The 27,805-nt window shown below is 48.1% G+C and overlaps 1 protein-coding gene across 1 annotated transcript in view; it reads right to left on the bottom strand.

The window, feature by feature from the left end:
• The window catches only part of COL4A2 (collagen type IV alpha 2 chain), a 177,742-nt gene that overhangs the window by 38,886 nt on the left and 111,051 nt on the right, over window positions 1-27,805 (bottom strand). The window contains exons 12-26 of the mRNA XM_012751869.3: window positions 26,246-26,287; window positions 24,373-24,468; window positions 22,791-22,826; window positions 22,257-22,307; window positions 21,208-21,252; window positions 16,462-16,515; window positions 15,552-15,618; window positions 12,454-12,564; window positions 11,790-11,939; window positions 7,046-7,138; window positions 6,190-6,356; window positions 3,507-3,579; window positions 3,304-3,410; window positions 622-823; window positions 216-275 (exon numbers count right to left, since the gene is read on the bottom strand). Of these exons, the coding sequence (XP_012607323.1) occupies window positions 216-275; window positions 622-823; window positions 3,304-3,410; window positions 3,507-3,579; window positions 6,190-6,356; window positions 7,046-7,138; window positions 11,790-11,939; window positions 12,454-12,564; window positions 15,552-15,618; window positions 16,462-16,515; window positions 21,208-21,252; window positions 22,257-22,307; window positions 22,791-22,826; window positions 24,373-24,468; window positions 26,246-26,287 (1,354 nt within the window). The remainder of the gene's footprint in view (window positions 1-215; window positions 276-621; window positions 824-3,303; window positions 3,411-3,506; window positions 3,580-6,189; window positions 6,357-7,045; window positions 7,139-11,789; window positions 11,940-12,453; window positions 12,565-15,551; window positions 15,619-16,461; window positions 16,516-21,207; window positions 21,253-22,256; window positions 22,308-22,790; window positions 22,827-24,372; window positions 24,469-26,245; window positions 26,288-27,805) is intronic.

Genomic DNA, 27,805 nt, shown 5'->3' on the forward strand with positions numbered 1-27,805 from the left:
CAAGGCTCTGCCCCCAGTCTACTGAATGCAAAGCTCCTCTTCCTACCGCCCCTGAATGGGGCATCTCCAAGACCCCTGGCTTTGTTTTTTCTGCTACCTCCATCACAGGTGCAACCTGGCCAGCCTTCCTGAGAAAGGAACCCGACATTTTCTGGAGGGGCCTGGCCTCCCGACAGCTTTAAGCACTCTAAAGCCACCTGTCTTCCCCGCAGTACCTGGCTGGACAGCCTCTTGTCCGTCCCCTCCAATGGGCCTTTTCACGCCGGTGTCACAATCTGGGGGAAGACACAGGCAACAGTGAGGCAGTCTGGAACAACTGGAAGTCAGTGGCTCATCCAGGGCCCCGCAGGTGCGTGAGGGGTGTGCATGGCTATGTGCTGCTGGTGTGGGCAGGACCCTCTGTGCAAAGCCTCTGTCACTTCAGCCCTGGAGGGTCAGCTGCTGGGAGGAGGCTGCTGGGGGGCCCAGAGCCCCCACGGTTGGGGAATCGTCTGTGCACGGGGAGAGCAGAACACCCTCCTCTGACCCTACGGGAGTCCGAGCGCTGGCGGGAAGAGCAGCCATGTGGCAGCACCGATGCTGTCTCACGTCTGCAGAAAGGGAGCGGAGGATTCCTCCTACCTATTTGTCCTGGGGTGCCGGGGGGCCCGGGAGGACCCGGGAAGCCTGAGGGTCCAGGTAATCCGGTGTCTCCAGGGAAGCCGCGCTCGCCTTTTGGGCCTGGTAAGCCCTGGCCCGGGGAGCCCCTCTCTCCTGGGACCCCCTTCGTTCCAGGTGCTCCTGGGTAGCCCTGGTCCCCCGGGGGGCCTGGGATGCCATCGCCCTGTGTGAAAATTGTTTATCTCTTAAAATATATACAGACATCAAAGACAGCCACTAATTCCCATTTTCCTTTCCCTGTTTCCCGGAATTCTGTGCCATGGATACAGGATGGAAAGACAGCAGAGGCTTATGGGAACTGACTATCGTGGTGTAGTCAAGTCACAGGAGTCAGCGACTGCGTGTGAACAACTGTGAGCAGCACACCAAGGCATGCACATGTACCCACGTGTCTATTTCTCTCCTCCCACCACTCGCTGCCCTGGGTCAGCTCGGACCTTCACTCGAGAAAGATTTCTGTAGAACAGCTAGGGAGACTTAGGTAACTGGGGCGAGAACACGTCATTTTGCTGTAATTTAGCATTGTGACATACCTACTAGTCACAGGGATGATCCACTGCTGAGGAAAGGAAGCTAATTTAGATGCGAAAGCGCGTCCTGCCCCTTGGACTTCGGGCGCGAGGACAGGGTCAAGAAGGAGAGAGACTGTGGACGTCCCACGGCTTGTGAATGGAAGCGCCGCCACTGCGGGCCGGGGAGGCTGCACGGAGCAGGGCAGCACCGCGCTGGGAGCAGAGGAAAAGGGGCAGCGCCGCGCGCGGGTGGGGATGGCGGCCAGGCTGGGCGCTGCACCGCGGGCCACCGGGCCCACGCCAGGGAGGTGCCTCCCCTCTCCGCGGCTTCACAGGCCACCACCTGCACAAGGCCACCACCACGGTGACAAGTCAGGGCTCACACACCACACACACACACACACACACACACACACGCTCTCCACACACAACCGCTCTCCACACACAACTGCACACACACACCACATCCACACACACAGACGCTCCCCACACACAATCGCACACACACACCACATCCACACACACAGACGCTCCCCACACACAATCGCACACACACACCACATCCACACACACATGCTCCCCACACACAACCGCACACACACACCACATCCACACACACAGACGCTCCCCACACACAATCGCACACACACACCACATCCACACACACAGACGCTCCCCACACACAATCGCACACACACACCACATCCACACACACATGCTCCCCACACACAACCGCACACACACACCACATCCACACACACAGACGCTCCCCACACACAATCGCACACACACACCACATCCACACACACATGCTCCCCACACACAATCGCACACACACACCACATCCACACACACAGACGCTCCCCACACACAATCGCACACACACACCACATCCACACACACAGATGCTCCCCACACACAATCGCACACACACACCACATCCACACACACATGCTCCCCACACACAACCGCACACACACACCACATCCACACACACACACATGCTCCTCACACACAACCACACACACAAACCACACGCACACACTCCTCACACACAACCGCACACACACACCACATCCACACACACACATGCTCACACACAACCGCACACACAAACCACACACACACTCCTCACACACAACCGCACATACACAGCATATCCACACACACACACACATGCTCCCCACACACAACCACACACACACCACATCCACACACACACACACACACGCTGCCCATACACAACCACACACACACACGCCACATCCACACACACATGCTCCCCACACACAACTGCACACACACACAACTGCACACACACCACATATCTGTACACACAAACGCACATCCACACACACACACCACACACCTATTCCAATGACTGGTCTCCATTAAAAGGGGCGACTGGGAGCCAGAGCGCACGCGTGGAGGCGGCGTGGAGACGCAGGGAAAGAGCCGTCCACCGCCAAGGCAGGCGGGAGGGGCCGGGCCTCCCACCGCAGCAGAACCAGCCCTGCCGACCCCGCCAGCTCGGACTCCAGCCCGCAGAGCTGCAGACAACGACCTTCCTAACACAAAGAGCTTGCACAGGCACAGGCTTGATAACCAGAGGGAGGAGATAAAATGCAACTAGAGAAACAATGCTGCAGAGTCAGGAGCACAGAAAAGTCAGGGCTGCTGACGGGAAGGGCTGTGCACTGCGGTCCCTCCCTGCGGCTCCTTGGCCTCCCGAGGAGGGGAGACTCGCTGGGGTCCCCGCAGGTCCCTAGATACCCTCTTGCTCAATACTGGCCTCTGTGTTGCAAAAACAAAATTGTTTATTTCAAAATTTATCCTGGAAAAATAGGGTTCCACCACTCACTTTGGAAGAGCGTGTGTTCGGGGCTCTTTCTGTGTTGCGCCATGAGAAATGCTTATTCACTCTTTTACTTTTAAATGTCCACTCTGGGCTTGGCTTCCAACTTAACTCACTGTTTCCTAAAAAATGTGATTTTTGCTCATTACAAATAGGACGATCCTGTCCTATGTTAGGTTGGTTCAGTGCTGAGGCCAATTCCATCTGCTTCTCAGGTTTTTAAAAAACGCGAATGATGTAGGAGCTGAGTCTGCCCTGCAGCTCACAGCCACTCACCGGAGGGCCTGGGAGGCCAGGAAATCCGTCGAGCCCCTCACGCCCTGGGAGGCCGTCGTCACCTTTTATCCCCGGCACACCCGGGACGCCTGGTTGTCCCCGCTCACCTGGGAAAGAGTTTGCACGTGAATCTCCTCATATGGTCCGGCGCACCTGCAGAAAGGCTCCGTGGCCGAGAACTGTGCGGCCACAGAGGAACTGACCTTTGGTTGTGATTGTTCTGGAGTCTCCCTTTGCTCCTTTGGGCCCAGGCACGCCAACATTGCCAGGGGCTCCCTGTGGGAACAACACAAAGATGTTTCTTCCTCCTTCGGACCGTTAGGACATCTGAGAAGACAGTGACCTTTAGGCTCCTACAACACGCAGCAGCCACCCAGGCCAGGGCAAAGGAAGTCCAATGGCATCTCCACAAAGCCCTGGGGTTCACACACTCAGTGACTTTTGAGGAGCACGGACCCTATACTTAAGGTGGCTTACTCTAAACTACCGTCATTTAGGATCCAAGCAGGTGACAGGCCTCCAAGTACAAAGGACAAGAATTTGTGATAATTTAATATTGAGAACAATAAGTCGTGTTGAATAGACAATTTGTTTTCTAAACTGAGGTTAAGGTTGGGGGAGGACATAGTTTACAGAGAAGCCAGTTGCAGGGACACTCAGACTCCAGGCTGTAAAATCCAGTGTAGTTCTTCCCACAGCAGAAAGGAGCAGGCTAACGGTTCAGTATTCTGTTTTGATATGTGCCATGTTCTAGTTTTTGGCATATCCTGGTTGATGTTATTTCCAAGAATACGGGAGCTTTTAGCGTTGATTTAATTAAATGGAATGTTACAAGTTGATTATGAATTCCTTTCTCCTAGAAAATTCCACAAATACTTGATTTATTGATTTAGTTCTTTGCAGAAAAAGGCAACATTCTTTTCGTATCCAGGAGAGCATCTTACCCAAACAGTGCTCAATAAATGTGTGTGGCATACACAAATGTCTGGATGAATTTATTGACCTGTTCCCACACTCTGCCAGGCTCTAGCTGTGCAAATACTTTAAAAACCACCACCACCAATGAAAAACCCCCAGTTATCGCAGGCATTTTTATTGTACTGGGGTTGCCAGACACACAAACATATAATTTAAACGCAAGACACCAAACACAACCAGAGGTGTTGGAACAGAAGTCGTGTGGTCGGTGTGTAATATCAAAATACAAGTGGGAAACATGTACACTTGGAAGATGTTAGGTGTTCTGGGTGCACAGAATGGGATTCATTTGGCTTCTAGGAAACATTCAATCATTTTTTAAACAATAGAAGATCCTACTAGCTTTGTCATTAGTAAGTTTGCAATTCCTACTACATGCACTTTTTTCTGAATGCTTGAGCAACTATTGCTGCTTAGACAACCATCATTTAGAGATGGTATCATTTTTAAACTAGGAAACATAGCAACTACTATCGTTTGTTGGATTTTCCCATTTGTTTTCTGAGAAAATTTAGGGCCTGGAGCAGCAAGGTGCTTTGGGTCTTGTTTTCCCCAGCAAGGCTCCCGTGCCACGAAGCAATCAGAGTCTCGACCTTCCGCACCGGCAGCCGTGTAGCTGCAAGTCCTCCTCCACTGAGATGTTACATCACGAGTCAGACCATTCAAATGTCCTTGGCCAAGTGTCCCGAGCAATCTTTTTCTCTACTGTTGAATATATAAAACAATGGACTTTTTCCTTTGTAAATCTCCTGAGGTTCTATTTTTTATGTTTAAGAAAAAAAAACCCACAGAATATAATTTCTTTGCCTATATCTGAAATTTGCTCTGAAATCTCTGGTTAGCTAAAACCTGCCATGGAAGAAAGATCTACTCCAGGTGACCTTTCCAGAAGGCTTGAACGAAAGGCTGCTTAGCCAACACGGATAGGGAACCCATGGGTAGGAGTTTCATACATTCCTACAAAGTAAATTTGCAATTTACCTGGAAATTGTGGTCACACTTTTTATTGGATTAAAGAAGCCTTCATAAAATGCTAAACCAGTTCCTACCAAATGTGAAGAGGTCAATGCTCAGTAAGTAATATGCTTTACATTCAAAATGCGAAGTCTTTTTTTTTAGAGATATAATTAATATACCACAAAATTCACTGTTTTGAAGCATAAAAGCCAGTGATTTTTAGTATTTTCATAAGGTTGTGCAACCATCTTATCATCTAATTCCAGAACTTTCTCATCATGTGAAAAAGAAACCCCATCCCTGGTAAGCAGTCACTGCCCGAACCTGCGGCAGCCACCAATCCACTTCCCGTCTCTGGAATTGCCTATTCTGGACATTTCCTATGAACAGAATCACATAATATTTCTTCTTTTGTGCGTGTCTCCTCTCACCTAGCTGGGTGTTTTCAAGGTTCACGCATACTGCAGCAGGTATCAGGACTGTCCCTACAGTTGAACAACATCCCATTGCCTGGATGTGTTAATACTGTATTCAGTTTATCCATTCATCAAGTGACGGACATTGGGTCATTTCCACCTTTTAGCTATCATGAAAAATGCCACTCTGAACACTGGCACACACATATTTGTGTGGACATGTTTTGATTCTCTTGGGGACACACCTAGGAGTGGCATTTCTGGGTCACGCGGTGACTCGGGTTAGCCCCAGGAGCTGCGGTGCCTCCCCTGCACTGCGGCACCGCCCAGCCACGCACGTGAAGGTTCTTAAAGTGCACGTGGGAGCACGTGGTGTTTCCGAAAGGTGCCTCCACCCCTTGGGGACACAAGTGTTGACGGTGTAAAGCTGAGTTAATTTAGCAGGTAAAAGCGAGGAATGGGACGAGTGGGGGGAGACTTAGGGCATCTCACAGCTTTGTGATAAACCGGCCATGGGGAGGCGCTGCGCTCTCACCTTGAACCCGGGGAACCCGGGGATGCCGTGCTGCCCGGGGTCTCCTGGCTCGCCTTTCCTGCCCGGATCCCCATTGAGGCCGGGGAAGCCCTTGGGTCCCGGCAGGCCTGGAACGCCCGTGACGAACTGATCATCGCCCGCTGCGCACCGGCAGTCCCCAGCGTCACCTGCGGGGCGGGAAGGCGGTTGCTCCGGAGGTCCCGCATGGCCTCTGAGCGTGGGGGGGGGAGGTGAGCAGGGCTGGGCCCAGGAGGCAGCGCCAGCTGGGTGTCGTGCGGGCACTGGACGTGCATTCTCTGTCCTGATGGGGGTGGCCGTACCCACTTCTCAGAGGACGACAGCGAGGCTCGTAGTAAGTTACTCAAGCGTTTGCTCATGGTCTCCTCAGGCTGAGAACACTACTCCGGTGTTCACTGAAGATACTTAAAAACTGGGACACTTACTAAGCCTGGGCAGCGTTGAGGGGACTCTCAAGGACATTGAGGGATCTCCAGTGGCGTGTTGGGGGCCGAGCGGCGGGGCCAGCCCCAGGGAGCTGTCAGGGAGGGTGGCCTGGCAAGAGCCCTGGCCGTGGACGCCAAGGTCAGGGTGAGCAGGGAAGACAAACCCGACCTCCCTTCCTCCGTCTCGCCCGGCTGGACCGGGAGCCAGGCAGCTAGGGAGCGTGCTGGTGGCAGGCTGGGCTCCCCTAGGGCTCAGGGCCCAAGGACATGCAGTGGCTCATCCACAGAATGCATGGCTGCCCCGGACTCCTGCAACCTGCCCTCAGGTGTGCCCAAGCGGATGAGGCTGCAGTAAACCTTCTTGGGGAGAGGTGACCCGGGAAGGCCCCCTCCAGCTCCCCTAGGTGTCCTACCTTTCCATCCCTTCTGTCCTCGGGTCCCAGGGGAGCCAGAGTGCCCAGGGAAGCCCACTCTTCCTTCTGTTCCTTTGAGGCCAAACAGGAAACCTAAGGAGAAGACCCACAGGCACAGGACGTCAGCATGCCACGGCCAGACCAGCATCTCGCTGAACCCAGCCGGCAAGGTTGTCTGCCTACTCTCCCCACATGGCCCGTCAACTCCATTCCTCCCCAAACACCCTTTTAGAAAGAAACTTAGGATGCTTTGTGGCCATAGCCTTCAGGGTTGGAGAGAAGTACATGAGTCTGCAAATTTAGTTTTTTCATTAACGTATAGAGATGAAAATCATTGCTTCTGATAAACATTGAGTCCAATGAAAGGTTTTCACTTATTTGGCCATGTAACTTGGATTCCAAGACTACCACATACTTCTGGTTCCTCAGAAAGGCAAAAAAAAAAAAAAAAAAAAAAAGAAAGAAAGAAAGAAAGAAAGAAAGAAAGAAAGAAAGAAAGAAAGAAAGAAAAGAAAGGATTAAGATGAGCTCCATTTCCCATTTTGTCCTTCTTTTCTGGAATGGGAATGGGTGCGTGTGTGCATACCACCCCTCCACTCACACTCTCTTTCCTCTCTCACTCTTCTGTGCACACGTGCACACACGCACAGCGCTAGTGTAACTAGGGAAGATCCCTTGTGACCAGTCTGAATTCAGTGTGGTCAGCCTCACTGCACAGTCCAGACCTTCCCCTCGCTCTTCTGAGCCTCTCCCAAATACCAAGGATCAGGGTCCTTCAGAAGTCCTGCCATCTCCTGCAGGGCTCAGTGACCCAGGCAGGGGTACCAGGGTGGGTGATGGTAAGAAATATTCACGCAGTGCCAATACAAGTCTTGGTGTTGCGTTCGAGAAGGGTGCCACCTTGTGGAAGAAAGAGAGCCATACATTTCTAGGACAGAAAAGCCCCTGTTGGGTGCGGAACCTACATGTGTCCCCTGATGCATTCTGTTCTCCTCACTGTTCAACCTAGTAGGGTCATAGATCCAACAAGCAAACAAAACTCCTCCCCCCAAATTAAAATGCCTGCTGCCATAAACACCACATGGTACCTGGAAGGAAGAAGAGAAAATGAGGCCACTAAGAAAGCAGGAAAGAGAAGAAAACACCAGATTTTAAAAACTTTAGCTATTTGCTTGGAAAAATAGCACCAAAATTTGAACATCAGCAAGCTCCTAGTAAGCATAAATATTTATGGAAAGGTGGCAATAAATATTTGTCCCATGTAATTTGGTCTCACATTTAATATAACTCCCTGACCCATTCATTCATTGATCAAACATTTACCCAGCTCCTGTGCCACGCTGGGCAAGGTGCTTGGCGCTGTGTGTATACAACTGGAAACAAACCAACACGCCTGCATGAAGCTTGCAGCCCAGGTGTAGAGACACACCAAACACACATCAGCAAACAAACTCACATAGAGTTTCAAACTGTGTCCTTTGCTGTGAGAACAGGGAGCTGGCAGAGAAAGTGGCAGGGACAAGCCCGTTAAAATGGGGTGGGCCAGCTCAGGAAAGTCCTTTCTGAGAAAGTGACACTTAAACCCAAAGCAGGGAGCGGGACGGAATTTCTGGGGGTGGATCAGAGTGTCTGAAAGGCCCTGTCAGTGTTGGGGGTGCTGAGCGGAGGGTAGATTTGCATGAGGGAGGGGACAGGGCCTGCCGCCACGGGGTCCCCGGGGCTGGGCTTGGCTTTCATCTGAAGGGCAATGGGAAGCCACGACAGGGCTTCGAGGAGGGCGATCACACGAGCTACATGGGGAGACCAGCTGCGAGAGAAAGGTGGTGGGCGTCTACTCCAGGAGACTAAGCATGGGAGGCGGCAGCTTGGATTAGGACGAAGGTGGTGCAAGGGACCGATTCAGGATTCGAGAGGAGGAATCACCAGGACAAGGAGAGGGCTTCAGGGTGGGGTAGGCGGTACAGCGTGGCCCCCAGGGCTCTGCTTCAGGGTCTGTGGGGTGGGCGAGGGTGGCAGGAGGGCCTGTGGCGGGGAGGGGGAGGTTAAGGGCTGAATTTCGCACAGAGGGCGAGGTGTTCGTGGGAGGTGTGTGCAGCGTCGACCATGCGTCCCGTAAAGCGTCTGGTTAGCAGTTATGTGTGTAGCTTGGAACACAGAGCAGGGCTAGAGACAGAATTACAGAGTGACTGGAGTAGAATTGTGTTTCCATGAATGGTGGGTTTATTTAGGGAGACAGTATAGCGAGAAGGGCGTGAGACTGGACTTCATGGGGCCCCACCGTCTACCGCTGCGGCCCCCAGGCCCCGGCCGCGGCCCAGTGCCGGTGCATGGCCAGTTAGGAAGAGGGCCACGCATTCCCGCTGAGCTCCGCGCCATCTCCCTGCCAGACGCCTCGCCACCCCCAGTTCATGGGAAAATTGTCTTCCTTGAAACTGGTCCCTGGTGCCAAACAGGTCGGGCACCGCAGGTCTACTGGATGGGTGGAGGGGGGAGAAGGAAGAGACTGCAAAGGAGCCTCAAAGAGAGTGGTCAGAGGGATGGGGCGGGCCGTGGGATTACGAGGAGGCAGGAGAAGCGAGCGTCACTACTGTGTGCGGCATGGCAGAGGCCTTCCTGGGACGGGGCTCTGCGGTGGTGACTCGTGGCAGCTGTCTTGGCCCAGTCATGGATTCGTGGGCTCTACTTTATGTCTCTAACCCCTCCTGATATTTTACGCGGAGCAGAGCATCACAGATAGAGTTATTCAACCACACATACTTTAGGGATGTCTGCATTTAAAATCTGGGACAGATTCTCCAGGACAAAGAGACTGTGGGTGTTCCTTAGAGTGTCAGTATCAGATGCTTTGCAAATTTACACAAAAAGGCACAGTGTGGCTGCCATAATGTGGCATCCTTCCTCTGTTGTTTTCCTGTTATCTAATATATTAATAATCTCCAAAAAGTCCTGTAGAACAGAGGTGTGCCTCTTAGATGTTTGATGGAGAGGCTGATGCCTGTAGTGAACCAGGCATATTTCATTTCAACTTGTTCTAGAGCAGGATGGAACTTCCCCTGGACTCTACTCAGTTAACTGAACTGGAAATAGGAGTAAGCAAAATACTTCATGCAAAAAGAAAGTTATCCTCATGGTTTGATTTTACAGGAATTGCAAAAGACTAAAAATTCTGGTTTTCATCAGTAGCAACCCATAAAATAAGATGAAATGCAGTTAACAAGAGAAGAAGCCAACAATTTCATTCCAAGGGAAAAGTCGAAGAACTCTGTGGGAATCAAGGTCACTGAGATTAAATTATGACTAAACACACACACACATTTAAAAAAAGACCATTGTGGCTGGCTACTTTTTGTACGAAAGGTTGCTTAAAAAAGGTTACTTGGAAACAATGTGTTTCACATTGGTAAGATGTATTTAAAAAAGAACTCAAGTTGTGTGCTTTTAAAATTTTTAGTTGATAAAATGTATCTGATACCATTCTATTTTATAAATTCCCTCATCTGTCTACAATACAGTAGATCAGAAATAAGTTGTTTGCAGTTGACTTATATTAGTAAATCACATACTTACTAAGCAAGAGTTATAAGACAAGATAGCATGCACCTGTGTCTTTATCAAAATGGAATTTAGTTACAGGAACAGTGGCAAAGTTAGCCCTTAATCACAGTTCTTTAAAGTGGCATATTTTTGTGCTTTTATTTTTAAAACATCATGTTCTGTTCCAAAAAAGGAAAACCCAAAAGATAACATTTACTTATATATTATATATTTATATATGTTATAAATATAATGCTCATAGAAACTTAGCTTTTATCACAGCTGTCACAGTAATAAATATTACTTCCAGGACAATAAAATAAAAGTGAAGGTAACACTGCTCAAACTATTTGGCAGATTCATGATTCACGGAAATATCTGTACCTAAAATTTTCAAAAGAATGTGGGAATATGTGTTTTATTCTAGTAGAAAAAAATGGGAAAGTAGAACCATATTAAGTTAAAATTTTACTATAGAATATAAAAAAGCAGAGAAATGACTATCGATCCTTTCAATGGAGAAAATATGTAGAGATATCCTTCTAATACCTCCAACAAGTTTGCTTCTAGAGATGGCAAAGAGAAGTGGTCTTCCAAAGGCAATTAAAACACAGATCTTTGAATCTGACCTTTAATTGAAATTGACACTACCCATCAGCAAAATGATATTCTTCCTCCCTGAAGACAGGAGCTGTACGAGATGACTGGGGGTGATGCAGGAAATTTAAAGTAAACTATTTTGGAAAAAGTTATTTTCCAAAAAGTTAAAAATTATTTTGGAAATAGTCTGCGGCCGGGGGGCAGACTATCAGGTCTGCTTACAGTGGCCGGTGAAGCACAGGAGAGAGGCTGCCAGCCAGGGCAAGGCCCTACCCTGAAAGAAGGTGCCTGGAATTTATCACCCAGACACCAGGGTGGCTTTTCCAGCCCACACCTGCTTCCAGACTTTGCACCTCAGGTGTTTTGCCAAAGCATCCTAACCTCCCTGTGTGATATCCATAGGCCTGTGAATACTTGACAGGCCCCTAAGACTGTGGACCCCAGAGAGCACCCACTATATCCTAATGTACCCCAATCCACTATGCCCCAGTCCACTGTCCTACCGGATCAGTTCACAAAACTATTTAGTAGAAAAAATAAATAAGATCTGGCCATGGTCAGGCTTCTCTGGACACCGGAACGCACCCTCCCTTGAGTTCCCTCTGCTCACCATCCGGTCCAGGTTCTCCGGCAGGCCCGGGGGGTCCTCGGAGCCCCGGCTTTCCATCTCCTCCAGGTGGGCCTGGGTAGCGTGCAGGGATGCCTGGGTCTCCTATGAAGCCTTTGGGACCCATCTCACCGGGCAGGCCCCGCTTCCCATCTGAAATCCAACAGCATTCATCAGCACGCGTCTCCTGGTATTGACCAGGTGCATTTGTGTTCGTGTTCACAGGACTCCTGGCAGGACTAGCAGGTTCACAGTCCCATCAATAACTCAAGGGGTAGATGCTGCTGGTATATCCCATTATTATTTTTCTACTTTAAAAAGGCTCCTCTGCTTGCCCCCTAAATAATGGCCTGATAGTTGTGACCAACACTTGGCAACAACATCTGATGATCCTCTATGCTTTGCTCAACCCACAATGGAACCGTGCGAGTTACTCCTCAACGGCACAACCTAACCTAGTGGGAGACTTATTGTCATAAGTGCGACGGTTCTGTGAAGACATAAAAACCATGCACGCAGGACTCCTCAGAGCTTGCTAAGTCTGATGTACGAGAAAAAGTAACAAAAACAGCAAAATAGCTGTGCAGTCAGTAAAGGCCTAGGGGTTTGTGTTGAGACCTGAGTGCAGTACTTTGGCCTTTGACTTTGGAACATGAGACCACATTACCTTCATCTATGATGGATGTGCCAGGCAGGCCAGGGGGGCCGGGGTCTCCTGGCTCACCCTGGCTGCCAGGCTCCCCATGGGCCCCTGGGAATCCCGGGTCACCTCTGGCACCTGGAACAGAGACAAGAAGAACAAGACCATTGTCCAAGATTGTGGCAGATGTTCACTCTTCCACTGAGTAACATTTACAACTACCTTGCATGTTGTGTGTGCGCAGTGTGTGTGTGGTAAAATGTTAATATACAGGGTGGTTTCCGGTTGCAAGGCGCTTGTTCACAATCGAACAAGGGTGGTGCAAGATTCCTACAGATATTAAACAGTATGGAATGCCAAAAGGATACATGGAGCTTTCGAAGGGGGGGAGATTACTTGGGGGGGAAATCTGATATTGAGGAACCCCAGAGAACACAAATAGAAGTAGGTAACATTTGCACCCTTACTGTGTGCGGAGCTCAGTTTTAAACACTTGAGGTACATTTGACTCCACCGAGCCCGTGGTGTAGACGGCATAAGAGCCTCACTTTCGCAGATGGGGGAAGGACATCTGGGGGGGTGGGGGGTGGGGAGAACGGCCACACTGACTGCACTTGGCAGGACTCTGGCGGGAGTGCCAGGGTCCCGGCAGCGGGTTAGCAGGAAATCAGGATTCCAACACGGAGGAAAGAAGGCACTGGTGTGACTAGAAGTCCTGCTGCCCCGGCAGGCGCGGTCCCAGGGGGCAAGGACTCCGTCCCCCAGCCCAGCTCCCTGCCCGGACCCTCTCCCCTCACTGTGTGCGGGCGGAGCAGTGCCTGGCTGCTCTCTCAAGCGTTCAACCCCAAAGAGCAAATGCAAAGAGGCATCGCCAAGTTCTTTTGCCGTGTAAACAGCAATACTTCACTGTATAGCACATTTTTCTGGAATATAATTGAGAAGGATGAGGGAAAAGAGAAAAAAATATGTTTTAATACGTATTGTTAATACGTAAGTTTTAATACGCAAGAATTAGTAATTTTTAGAGAACCCATCACTCTGCATATGATCTTCAATTTTTTAATCTCAAAAGAATATCCTCAAAGTAGGGAGAGGATTGGCAGGACTGACGCCTGCTGCGACCAGGCGGCCTGGGGCTGCATCTTGCACCTTCTCTTCTTACATCCGCGACCTTGGCCTTGGCAAGGCAGGCAACTGCCCTGACCTTCCGTTTTTCCCTCCGTAAAACGAGGAGGTTCATCCCCACCTCACAGGGCCATTAAAGTAAATAAACTGAAAAGTACAATAAGAACAACTAAGAACACGGCCTGGTACATAGTGAGTACTATATAAATGTTAGCTATTACTATCATTAAATAAAAAGAGACAAGATAAAATTTAAAACCATAGACTCTAGTTGCTTGGAAGAATAGCAAGATTAGTTTTGTTTTTAGTTACCTTGGAATCATTTCTTTTAGCACAACTCATCTCTCCTTTTTGTATTTTGACAAGCTCATGCAGTGTTACCTTGTAAAAGATACATGGATTTTCCTCCTTTTCCTGAGGGAATCTGCTCTTTAGTCAAGCTCTGACCCTAAGACACCCTGGAATGCAACTCAGTCAACATTCCCGCTCACCAATGATGCAGGAATGTTGTCAAGTAGCGAAGAGTGCAACTGTGACATTCCTGAATCTGCTTGTAGGAAAAAATCAATTTTAAAGCCATCCATCTTTCCAGTGAGAGTCCCAGGAAGACAGTATAGTGAAAAGAAAGAGCTGAATGAAAACTGGGCTCTCAGTCAGTGACATTTTCGAAAAATGCAAAAGAAATATTGCTAACATTAATCTAAAAATTATATTTCCAAAGTCTCAAAGCGAGTATTTCCATTTTACCAAAACCACCAATAATGAGTCAGGTCAGACAGCCTTGCAGTTTCAGCTGGGTTTCGGGTTTGGTCATTGCGTGGACACCTTGGATGAGAAGGTGGGGTGCCCCTTCCCGGTCAGGCATATCACTGGGTGGAGCACAGATTGCAGATGTACTCATCTATGGCTCCATGTCAACCAGAGAGACATGCCCAGGGGCCTGTTCCATCTGTATTTTCACCAATGTTGGATGCAGACAAGCAAAAGTAGTTGTCACATGCACAGGTGGCTCGCACCTAAGCAGGAAAGTGAATTCTCGACACTTGGACACATGGCAGGGTCAATCAAATGATCCATGGGGTTTAGGAAGAAAATGTCAGGGTGTCTTTATTTTTAGAAAACACTTGACCCTTCACAACGTATATCTGATATGCATGTGTTGTCACATCCATCGTTCAGTTTTAGAGGTAGTCATTGCTGGGCACCTACTATGTGCCCGGTACTGTCTCAGGCACTGGGGATGCAGCAGTGAACCATGCAGAGCTTTCTGCAACATGGAGAAATCACCATATACATACACACATACATGTATACACACAGGATTATTAGAAGGGGGTGCTGAAAATATTTTTTAACTGAGAACCACACACATTCCAACAGGTCCAGAGCCCAGTGCTATAACAGCTGGATGTGAATCCTATTTCCATACGATCTCACCAGTTTGGGAGGCTGAGCCCAAAGAACAAGTGTGCACTCAGCTGCAACACACACAACACCCTTCATTTAGACCCCAAAGTCGCCTGTGGCATGGGAGTGGTAGTTTATGTGTGAAATTTTGGGAATTTCATTGCCTTGAAGTTTGAGAGGACATGACTGTTTACAGATTATGGGTTAGGATCAATTCTGGGTGTCAGACTGGGAAGCTGGGGGCTCAGGGAATCTCGATACCTTTGGAGGAAAGAACCTCAAGGTGGCTGGGACTGCTGTCACTGCGTCCAGAGCCTGTAGAGTTTACATAGAAGTAAAGAATTCCCCAGCGGTGGGGTCTCACTTGGAAGGCAGCAGAGGCAGAATGATGGTCTCCCCATGACACCTGTTATGCCACGAGGGACGAGGGAAGCTGTGCGCGAGACTGAGATTCTCCTAAGGTTGTGTTCTAAACACTTTTTGGTTTTGTTTTGCTTTGATTAGAAAAACTGCCTTAAAAGTTCATGACTCCATGTCTGTGAAGGAGAAACGTGTATGCGATGCTGACCCTGCAGGGGAAACTGCACACACACCTTTGGCGAGGGAAGGATGCGGGGAGTAGGCAGGCAGTCCTGGGGGTCCCCGGTCACCCGCTTCTCCCTAGAGAGAGGAAGGAGCAAAAGAGAGGATGTGAGGATAGCCCTTTGGAGTTTTTGACAATATGCCTATTTCCAAAGAACAATGATGAGTGTGTGCTAGCGGTTCGGCAGGTCAGCTCTTCTGACCAACTGAGCCTGGACTGTGCTTGGGGCAACTCGCCACCGTGCCGCGGTGGAGGGTCCGGGCATCCCAGCCTCTCGCCAGCTGCAGAGAACAGGGCAGGTGGCTGCCAATCCCATTTTGAGATTCTTGTCAAATGCCAGAGACTGTGCTTTTTGTAGTTCAGACTGTGACGTGGTTGATAATGGTACCTGACCCACCCGGTGAACTGGGAGATGGCGCGGCCGCACCCTGATGGAATGCATCAGTGTCGGTGAGGCATGACACTCTACCCGCTGCCTAGACGTCTTGAGCCTCTGAAGTCCTCGCCAGATTTGCCCCCACCCAGCGGGACAGGCTCCCCACCCGGCGAGTTCCCCTCTCGGCAGGACCAGCTGCACCCCGCCTGATCCTCAGCCGAATGGCTCCACCTCCCTGCCCACCACGGCATTACTCAGACAAGTCATCTCCTCCCTGGGAAGCAGGGACCCTCACCCTCTTGCTCCTACGACGCCCGCCTCCTGCACCCCTGCTGGCTGCCTGTGCTGGGAGGCAGCTCTGAGGACAGCCCCGGGGCCCCACAGCAGGCGGCGTCCTCCTACAGGCTGGGCATATGAGTGACCAACAAGTCGCTGCCCACCTCGTCTGCCCAGCGACAGGTGCCATGCGTTCGGCCATCTTGCACTGTTTAGGGCGGGGATGCTTCCTTCTCCAGGGAAGGACAGAAAGGACAAAGGAGCTCACCTTGGGTCCTCTGGGCCCATCGGGGCCTTGGAAACCATCCAGGCCTCTGCTTCCCTGCAAGAAAGAGGCGAGCTTATTATTATTATTTTTTAATCTCTAACAGATAGCTTAAACAAACGACTACAATATCATTATTACAGCTAACAAAATTAACAATAATCCATTAAATTTGTGAACCCAGTTTGTGTTTAATTTTCCCTGATTTTGGTTTCAGAAATGTCTTTTTAATATTGCTTTGCTTGAATCAGGAGCCAAAATCCAAACAGAACATTTGGCTCTGCTGGCTCCCAATTCTCTTTTCGTTTATAATAGTTCCTCCTTCACTTCTTCTTCTTGTTTTTTTTTTTTTTTTTTTTTTTTTTAGCATCCCTTTGTTGTTGAAGAAACTGGGTCATTTGTGCAGCGAATGTCCCATTTCACCCTAGGGGCGTGGCTCCCACAAGCCCCACCACAGCCTCCGCCCAGCTAGTCACTAGAGCCGGAGCCTCGCGGCACTCGCGCTCTGCTTGCAGGGACTGTTCGCCCTCCGAGCTCGCTTCTACTTCCCCACGACCACTTCTGAGGCGCAGGTGCTGGGGTGCCCCACCTTAGGGACTTTTCTGACTGCTCAGTGGGGTCAGGTGTTGACAACCTGACGCAGCTATTAAAACCCCTCACGCTAAGTTTTGTTTTCAATTACCCTGAACATCCATTGAAAGATAAAGGTTATCACAGTCACAACAGCAGGTGTCTCGATAAATTAGTAAAGCTTTTAAACAATCTCTTAATACAAATATATTCCCCTGTGTTAAAATATTTAGGGCTCAGCTCCCCAAATTCAGAATGCCAGATGCCCAAGCTACGAGAAATGCACATCCTTTGACTATTTTAGAGGCTTTCTGACAGCCAGGAGCAGTTATACTTGAAGTCATGTTGTTTGGACTGAACTGAGTTGGGCTCATTTTGTGCTTTTTGTTCTGGGCTTGTGGTTTAGACCCGGACTTCCTCTCACACTAGGTGGAGCTGAAGATTCAAAAGCACAGGCAAATTTCTGCAATGCTCAAAATGATGTCCTACTCAGAGGCCATCTCAGGAAATAAGCTGAGTGTCAGCCTGTGCCACGACTGAGGGGTGGGCGACGAGGCTTTCAGTCCGAGCTGTGGGCAGAGCCAACAGACCAGCGCAGCCCAAACGATGCCTGGGATTTCTCACCTCTACACTTCTGTGCCGCCAGGCATCACTCAGTCGTGCCGTGACATCAACAAACCAAAACAAGCATCCCCAAACACCAAGAGCTCCGCACTTTTGCTGAATAAGCCAAGATAGCACTAACACTTCTGAGATATGTCTGAACAGTTTGAAATTAAGTGGGAATTATGTAAAGTGAGGTGGAGAAAGAGAAGAATCAAATAGCACCTAGATTCCTCTGAGACTACTGGCACCTGGAACCTAGTAGTCTGGAACCTCAAGTCGAAGTGACCATATATAGCTCTTCCCTTATGTTTTTCAGTGGCAGATGCAGCAAAGGGGTGGGAAGGCGGGGCGTGGTGCAGGAGCCATCTGGGGTGGTTACCCAGAGCCTGCTGGTGCTGTGCTGGGAAGGGCCCTGTGGGGGCTCCATGGGCTTCCCCAAGACCTGCTTTGAGGCTTCCTCTTCTGCTAAGGGGGGCATCACAGAACTCACCATTAGGAGAAACTGAATCAGAAACTGACATTCAGATAATTGTCTATGTTAAAAGGAATAATTATATGGTGCTTTGAAGGGATACATTCCTTTCTCCCCATCTCCCTCCCCCAAATTTAGTAACATATCACTAACTTGAATTCAATGAGGTTTTATGTATGGTTTATGGGGAGTTCTGATTATAGAATTTCAGAAGTACAGAGTTGATTTTTATATTTTTCAAGGGTAGAAATGAGTCAAACCCAGTTAAACAAAATCATTAGGCAGAAGTCCTAGGGACTGGCTGCAACAGATGAAAAGAATTTACGATTAAACTCGTTTAGGGAAATGCATATTTCCAAAGCACTTAAGAACAGTTTAGTCTTCAGTGGTGAGAATATGCCTCCCTCATCTTTGTGCTGTTCATTTGTTTATTGCACTGTTTTCATTTCCATGGCCAAGGGAGCATTAGTTAGGTTGAATATAACTCATACGCCTCATGAAAGCATCTCCTTAAAGAAACTCTACCAGCCTAGAAATAAAATGGAATTTATCATACGAGAAGTCAGTGAGATTTCGGTGCAAGAGCCCAATCTGAAGTCACATGCCACCACTTCAGACTGCCACACATCGTCATGACCACTCTTGAGTTTGCACCTGGTACAGCTGTGCAGATACGACGTCCCTGAGGTCCCGACTAGCCCTGAGGTAGCACGCACTGTGCTGCTGATGCCGGAGGACGTTCAACAGCATTTGTTAGCACGGATTCCTCAAAGGATACTTTCGAGGAATGAACTCTCAATGTGCTCTCAATGAATACTTTTAAAAATAACTCTAGCTGTCAAAATTTTTTGCTCAGCTATTAAAAATAGGTTTCCCCTAGAAAAAGGAGGGGAAACAATCTCTAATTTTTCAGATAATTTAAGATAACCAAATTCATAAAACACACTTCTCCATTCCGTTTTAGAAAAGGCTAGAACTCATAGAAGTTCTATTAGCCTCTGCAGAAATGATGGCTAACCAATTCCGTGTTCATGTAGAGGAAAGAAAAACCTTTCCCACAGTATATATTCTCTTTTGGTTCCTCCCACTTGATGCACTGTTTATGTTCACAGATGCCCCTTTGGAGCTGCTTTTGGTTTCTGGCTTTATTTTATATCATAAAAAAAAAAGTCAGCTGTAGAACGATGGCCAGCTGGCCAGTGGGTGACCCGGGACAGACATAGCTGTGGAGTGGTTTGGCCCTCACAGGCAGGACGCCTCCGTTATCTGTGTAGTCCTGCCTGTTTCCTACTCTACAGTCAAGTAAACTATCTCCCTTTAACCCACTTGACTGGAAAGATCTGTGTTTTCCAAGTTGTTGCAACAGTAGAAAGTGAGCTCAAAGATGTGAGCCTGCAACCCTCACATCTGGGCCACAGCCGTCAGCGCGGCCAGGTGGTCAGTGCTCGGAGCATCTTGCCTTTCCTCAACTCAGCTGCTGAGTTTAGGGTTAGCTGTGTCCAACTGCATTTTAAAACACTACAACTGCTTTGTGTTGGGGGTAGAAAAACTAATAATCATTAGGATTTCACTGCACATGGTAAAGAACTAACAGCAGCACTTTAATTATTTGGAGTGAATGGAAATGAGTCACTTTCAAATGCTCATGTCTGTGTCAGCCTCTGGCCCCTGACAACCTTGGCTTTTGTAAGCCTTTTGGTTGGGAAGCAGGTCGAGTGGCCGTTGCTCCAGGTGCACGACCGCTGGGGACACTCCGATCAGTTACTAATGCTATGAAAGGTTGGGTGTAATTAGGGCAGAACCTGATATGAGATTCCCAGCCTCAGTTTGGGGTAAAAAGACAGGAATGGGAAGAATAAGACCAATTGAGGTTTCAAAAGTCATCAAGATTGGTGGTAACTGCAAGTGATTGAAACCAGAATACTGGATCAAGACGGCCCATGCCTGGAACCAGTGGAGGCGAGAACTGCAAACTGGGAGGTGAGTCCACCTGTGGTCCCAGGACAAACATGCAGAACTCCCCACAGGGACAGCCTTCACCCTCTCCAGCCATCACACCACCACCCTGCTGTGGCACCATGAGCAGGAGCATGACATCAGGATTCTGAGGCTGAATTGATTTTTATAAGCATCTATTTCTATGCACCTACTGGGTCAGAACAACGAAAATACTAGCCCATGGGCACTGGTGTGTGTACCATAATGTTGACCGCATGCTTGTTGGAAATACGGAAACCTTGAGGGGCTAAGCAAATATGTCGCATCCATTTGCTGCAATTCACTGCAGCTCGTTAAAAGAATGAAGCAGACGTGTACATGCTAACATGGAACAGTCTCTAGGGTGCACTGGATGGAAAAGTCAAGCAGCAGGCTAGCACAGACACGTTCATTTCCTTTGTTGTTAAAGTACATGCATGTACAGCCACATAGCAGTGTGTGCCGGCACTATCTGAAGCCAGACACAGGAGCTGCCAGCAGCTGGGGAGGGAAGGGGTCTGGGGGGAGGGTGTGCTGTGCATTCCAGGGCAGAACCAGTGAGCACAATGAACGGTGAAAACACACGGATCTCTAACCTAAAAAATCTGCTTTTATGTGTGCTCTCTCTTATGATCTAGTGCTTAGACAAGTCTAGATCTGATCCAGATTCATGATACACTTCTCACATAACATTTCTTCTAAAAACAGCCAAAAGTCTGTCCAGGGAATACACACACATGATAAAAATAACTAATTGGGTTGTCATTACACATAAATGAGAATCACAGTGTGGGTCAATCTATACCAAAATTTAGATGAACCTTGGGCCACCCAGTTGACAACCTTCCCAAGGGTGACCATGACTCAGGGGAGGGGTGTGAGGTTGGAAGGGACAGAAGCCATGGCTGGTTGGGGCCGAGTGATGGAAACTTTGAGGGGGGATGGTGGGAGGGAGGGACCAAGGTCAGTGATCTGGCTCAATGCTGTGAATTGCAAATGCAGGGAAAGCGGTCAGTGGCTTTCTGGGGACAACTGTTCCTCCCTGGGACACCATGGCCTTCCTATTTGACCTTTGTGAGATGTCGCAGGCCCAGAGCACGTTGTCTTTTATGCATCAAACTTACTTTCTGTCCTGGCGAGCCTTTTTCACCGTCGAAGCCAGGGCTTCCCTGGTTGAACAGAAAACAGAAGCAACAACAGCTCAGAATATGCAGCCAAGTTTCCCCAGGGCTTTAGCAGGGGACTTGATGCTGATTAAAGCACCAACAGAACTAGTCTAAGGGCCAGATTTTGAAGACTGGTAACAAGCTACCAAATGCAATACCAAATGCAATTCTTTCCCCTTTTGATTATGATAAAAGTATTGATCCTTTGAAGGAAGCAAAATCCATCATAATAGCAAAGCTACCTTTACTATGAAAAGCATTAAAACCATCCAAAGACTTATTCTAAAGGAGATAAAGAATTTTGCAACACTGTCATAAAATGCATTATTTCTACCACTTAAATATGGACAAATCTACAAAGACAGTTTGGTAAAATAGTAAAAATATAAAAAGGTGTGCACGCCAATGTTCTGACAAGTCTCTTTAGTCTTCTTTTTGGAGGCTGTGACATACATCTTTTTAGTTGTAGCGACTGCCAGTCACAAAAACCCACTTTCTCTTCTTCCTGGATGTGGGGCTCTGACCACACCTAGGCAGAGGTTGTAGGGTCACTTTAGGCTGCAGCTCTGAAGGTAAGGTCTGCCTCTCGGGCGGCAGAATCACCTTGGGAGGAGACGTCTTCCCAACCCCCATAACTGGGGATATTTTTGCTGCACTCCTATGATTTTAGACAGTCCACACTTTTGCTTCCCAGAGACTAGCTTAGCCTAACGCACAATCAGAAAGGTTCCGTGTTGTGCTCCTTCTTCCGAATGGAGGGCACTGTGTCAACCCCCTCCGTTCCTGGGTGGGAAGGACGTGTCAGTGGGTTCAGGGAGTGGCAGGTGCACCTCTCCAGGGAGGCTGTGTGTGTGTGTGTGTGTGTGTCGGTGGGGAGGGGGAGGGTAGTGGGACACCTCTGTACTTTCTGTTCAATTTGCTGTGAACCTAAAACTGCTCTAAAGAAGAAAGTCTATGTGAAAAACAAAATGAAACAGGCGAGCACAGTTACAAGGCGCATGGTTTACCCTCATTCCTGAAAAGCCCACGATGCCTTCTTCTCCCTTCACGGAAATGCCCTAGGAGAGAACACAGAGCGCTGACGGAGGCCCTCGTGCGCCCCCGGCCCGGCCCCAGGAAGCCCGCGAGCTGGCCTGGATCACCGCGTGTGCGGGAGGGAGAGCATCCACCAGCCACGTCTAAGTGACAGGAGGGAGGATGGACATCTGCGGGCAGGTGGCACAAAGATGAAAGAGACAGGGCGCAGCAGTGGCCTTGCCACAAGGGAAGCCACACTCAGTGGCTACATCTTCATGTTGCTTTTACAAACTTCGGAAAATGCTGACGAGCCAGTGTTCATGACGCAAAAAGGACAAAATTCTAAAACTGGTTTCTGGGAAAGAAGTGTAAGAGCAAATGCTACCGCTCTCTGGCTGTGGGCAAGCGACGGGAAACAAAGAGCACGTGGGCCGCTGGGACCACGGCACGTTCTGTCACTGCAGGGGGAACGCTGACAACTTGGGGACGGAGGTGAGCAGGAACATTTCCACTACGGGACTTACTTTTATTCCTGGGTCTCCTTCACTTCCTTTTTCACCCTGTGAAGAACATAAAAAATAAGAAATGCTTATTAATTTGAGAATGGTGATGTTTAAAAATCGTTCAGGGCTCATGATAGGAGGTGAAAAGTACTTAATCAGACTTTAAACAATCATTATAAATTCACTGCAACAAATGACTCCTAAATTTTGCAGCTTCAAAATTCAAAGGGCAAAAAATATTATTTCTTCTAGATTTTCACAAGATAAATGAAAGCAGGTATTATTTCTCATATGACAAAGTCTGGCTTTTCTTCTGTCTGAGGCTGTTTTCTCACTGGCCACGGTTCCAAGCTCATGTTAACATCCGCACGGTGGGGGCAGGTGTCCAGGAAAGAGCCCCTGATGAAAATACTCATTTGAATAGGACATTATTAGGAAGGTCCTGGAGGAAAGGATGCATTTGGAACATACTAAAACACAAAGCGAAGTGGCTTTCAAAAGCAATGCCAATGTTGTATGATCTACTTTTCCCCACTTCGTTTTGTCTAAAATGGTGAAAGAAATATAACAACTGACAGGGTTCTTTGTCCCCAGCACTCCTAGAACGCACATGGGACCCCTGCAGCTCACCACTGCCCCCTGCAGGCTGGCTGTGCCCTGGCCCGTCCTCTCCTTTGTTGCAAAAAAGGAAGGGAGTGTAATTCAGAAGCTGAGTGTCTCCGTATGGACCAAACCTGCTCTGATCCCTCCACCCCTGGGCTCCTGTCCTGAAACGGGACACAGGCCCTACCTGCCACCTCCCAGGACACTTTTGTCAATGGTCACTCATACTCAGGCCACAGCTGCCTAGGTTGATTTCACCCCAAAGGCAGTGGTCCTGCCTGCCAAATCCCACCTGCAGCCCAGGACACTTGAGAGCTGGAAATTATATTCTATTTGGAAAGATAAGATTTCTATGTTTGGGGTTTTTATTTTAGTTCACTATTCCCACCTGACACAGCAGAACAGAAAGTCTCAGTCAGATGGAGGCACGCACCTGAGCAGGTGGGGCAGAGTGGCATTCAGTCCCGGGGCAGCAGGACACTAATTTCTATTTCAGACTCAGTAAGTTTTACATCAAACAAAATGTTAATTGAATTATAGGGCAAAAGTCTAAAAACTGACCCTGATCCTAAAAAAGTAAAAAAAGGTAATTACTGATGAAGAAGAAAAAGTAAGTTTTATTTTGTAGAATACAACAGTTTGCCCAGACAGTTTTATAATTCTGGCATTGAATTATGATTGTGAACCTACGTCTATATTGGAGACTCACATATTTCCGGATAGAATTGAGGTTTTAAATGGATTTTTGTGTTGCTTCAAATTCATCACAACTTTCAAGATGATGGACGGATGAAGCTCAGTCACTGTGAATCTAGTGACTGTCTAGAAGCGCAGAGAACATTCAGGAGGGCCTGGTTGTGTTTTTTCATGCGTAATTTGCCAATTTGGTGGTGAGGATTTTTCCACTTGGAATGTAATTGTTTGAATAAAATTACTATTTTTTCTTTTCCTTTTTTTAGTTCAATTGGGAAAACAGTCAGTTTTGCTGAAGCGTCATTACCTTGTACATATCCGAGATGTAGCTGATAGTGGGTCCCACGGAGGGGGGGTAATGATCCGACGGGATCCCGTTGGGCCCCGGCAGTCCCACATCACCCTGTGTGTTGTGTAGCAAAAGCAGTCGTCTTTACATTGAAAGGAAACTGCAAAATTTGAATGAAAGCAGAATCCCCCACAATACTGCTATTTCTATTTCTGCATATTACTTACCGCACGTATAGCTATTTGAATTGTTATAATCATAACAAAATGAAATAATCATATAAAATCATTGGTATCCTACTTTCATTGGTAATCACTTAGAACTCATGTATAAAAGCCATGTAGTCTGTTCATAATTTTGGGCTGCATCTGCTTGTGTGGAATTATCTCCTTATGATGGAAATTCTTAGGGGGGAGGATAAATGTATTCACGATTCTTGATAGGTATCACTCTATTGCCTACCAAGATTGGCACCAAGACATAAGAAATGCTTCAGAAATGAAAGACTACTTCACCAGCTAAAAGTGTTTTTGTATAATAAAAGGCAGTCTTGAATAAATATATAATCCCAACTGCCTTAATATGCATTTTTATCATTAGCAGAAAACATTTTCCAGTGTGGTGCACGGACAGTGAAACCTCTCCGTCTGCAACATTACTGGGCGGCTGCCCTTGCACAGCATTCTGGCTTTACCTCCCAGAAACTAACTGACACAGAAAGAATGTTATTGTCTTTTCTTCTGTTATTTCCACATACAAGTTTGAGCCCAGATATCACATAACATGAACGGCAACAAACTGAGATGATGTATCAGCTGCAGAAAGTGGCAGTCTGTGGTGTTTTCTGAACATCCACTACAACAGTAACTTAAAAATGCCTAAAACTGTTTGTTCTTCTCCCTTGTACCTATACAGGCCTTGATGTTTTTTTATCAATAATTTGAATGAGCTCATTGTAGATTACACACACTAATTTCACCTCCTTTAAATCTAATGTGACTATTCTCTCCTATTAGCAATGAATTATTTCCAGATTTTTCTTTTTCTTATATTTCTAATATTTCCATATTTCATTGTATGGATCTTTACATTTTTATGTGTTTGGCTTTTCTATGTTTTTCTTTTATGATTTCTCTTATGGTATTAATGCAAAGAATGAAGTCTTTCCTCTTTATGCCTGAGCAGTATAGGGGACTCCACTTAATATGCTGTTTAATCAAAAAGCAGAATGGACAACAAAATGAAAATGCTCAAATAATGATGTCAAAGGGACAAATCTATTTTACAGTGGGTTCATGGATTCCGTGGTAACTGGAATGGGATTATGTGTTGATGAGGCTTTGCTCATTGGGTGTGGGTGCCACAGGGGGACTTTCCTACATGTGATAGCCTGTGTTCCTCTCCAAGGCCATGAGGTCTTTCAATCTGAGCCTGACAGGCATTACAAGTCACATGGTCCTCGTTCCTGCCTTTGAGCCCAGCCAGAGCTGGTTCCTAAGATTGCCTGGCCCCTGAGATCCCCCGGGCCCTGAGGTGGCTCAGCGTCAGTCTTTGGCCTTGTCTCAGTCGTCTCAATCACCCCAAATTTCACTCACTAGAAGACACCCTTGGGGAAGTGCCTTTACTTCCACTCGCTGAAAATGGGCTGAGGTTACATCTCTGCGTAGAGGTCTAGGCCATGTAGACGGTTCACATTTACTGTCTCAATGACCCCTAATCATAGCTAGAGCCCGTCTGATGACCTGGCACTTCACAGTGATTATTTTCCTTTGCACACGGTCTGTTTGCAGATACCCTCAGGGTCACAGCACAAAACTGCCAATTGTCACGATCTATTTCTTGATTGTTAAGGACTACACACCTCTGCTCAAACCTACTAGGTTTCCTTTACCTTTTCTCCCTTTTGTCCATGAAAACCAAGTCCTCTGTTGCCCTAAAAAGAGAAATAATATTTTTAAGTGTTAAAAAGTCAAAAATCACAATGAAATACTTCATTTTAGAAAAAGAAACCCAAGACCTCCCTATCTGCAACATTACTGAACAACTACACATGCGTAGCATTCTGGCTTCATCTCCCGGAAACCAATCGGCCTCGTCACGTCCTTTGACCAAGGCCTTGGTGGCCACGAGCGGGACAGCCGGGCTTGGATGCTGGCTCCTTCTGACCGTCAGCCATCGGGACGCTGTCTCTAGCTGTGGTCTGAGGGCGTTTCCTTGGGTCCTGGCCCCTCCAGACTTAGAGAGTAGCCTGTTTCATTCCCTATCTGAAGATCGTGATTCACTCTCTCCTCTGATGCAGCCTTTTCTCATTTTGGTAAAATAATCCAATTTCATGTAAACATTTCCTATTTTTTTAAATGATTTTAGAGGACTTAAAACCAATCAGAATTTAATGATTTTAAGTGATTCTTTGGGTTTTATCTAACATTTTGATCTTCCTTTCTGCTTAAGAGACAGTTAGGTGCAGTGTCTTAGTGAGTATTTAATAGTTTCAAGAATGGAGCAGCTACGTATGAGAAGATGGACCACAAAGGCATGCACCTCATAGACAAAGCACTCTTTTCTTCTACTTTCAAACGCTTCGCTTCTTTCCCAGGGTCCCTGTATTCCCACAGTGACAAGTGATCCTGCAGGCCTTATCTGATCTTTCCCCCTGCAGTGTACCACCTGCCCCTCCAATGTCCAGATATTTTCTGAGAATAAAAACAAAACCTTTAATTAAGTTTTGTTTTTTGCTGCTTTCCCACCTGGCTCAGAGCTGCAATCAAAGCACAGAGATGCAGCCGGCTAGATGAGAATGCAGTCTGCCCAGCCCCCCACTGTTCCTCTCTGCCTCCTGAGCTGCCATCAAAGTCACCAGGAAGTGGCCTGGTTGGGGGTGAGGGGGGCTATTTGTGTTTGCCTTTGGCGAGTGGAGATCTGAGGCTCACGCCCAGCTCAGGGCCTGGCCGCCCAGCGCGACATCCGGGCTCTTGGCTCAGGGCCCTTCTCATCCCACTCAAGGCCGTGGCAGTGGGGAGTCCAGCAGCCTCCACGAGCTCAGCACCAGCCGGAAGCCCTGTCAGAGGTGACGGGAGCCTGAGGCACGGCTGAGGGGTGGTCACGCGGGCCACAGAAATGGGGCTTCAGGTGCAGCCGCCGTGGGAACGTGGGGCCTGAGCGTCTCACTGATGCAGAGCAGCCGAGCGCTTCCTACCAGCGGCCTAATATTTCTGACTCCTGCTGAGTTTTGATCAAATACTTCCCTTGTCAGCCTCATTCGTTTGTCTTGGATATTTACCCAACTTTCCTGGGTCGTAATGAACCCTAGATCTGTTCTCCAAGCTCCTAACCAACCACCTACTTTGTTGTGCTCCAACCAACTTAATAATCTTTCTGTGATGGAAAGGTATAGCCTGTCCTGAATGTCACCGAGCGCATCCCCAGGGGCTGATGAGTGGGCAGTTTGTCA

The sequence above is a fragment of the Microcebus murinus genome, chromosome 13, assembly GCF_040939455.1.
Source record: "Microcebus murinus isolate Inina chromosome 13, M.murinus_Inina_mat1.0, whole genome shotgun sequence".
NCBI lineage: Eukaryota > Metazoa > Chordata > Mammalia > Primates > Cheirogaleidae > Microcebus > Microcebus murinus.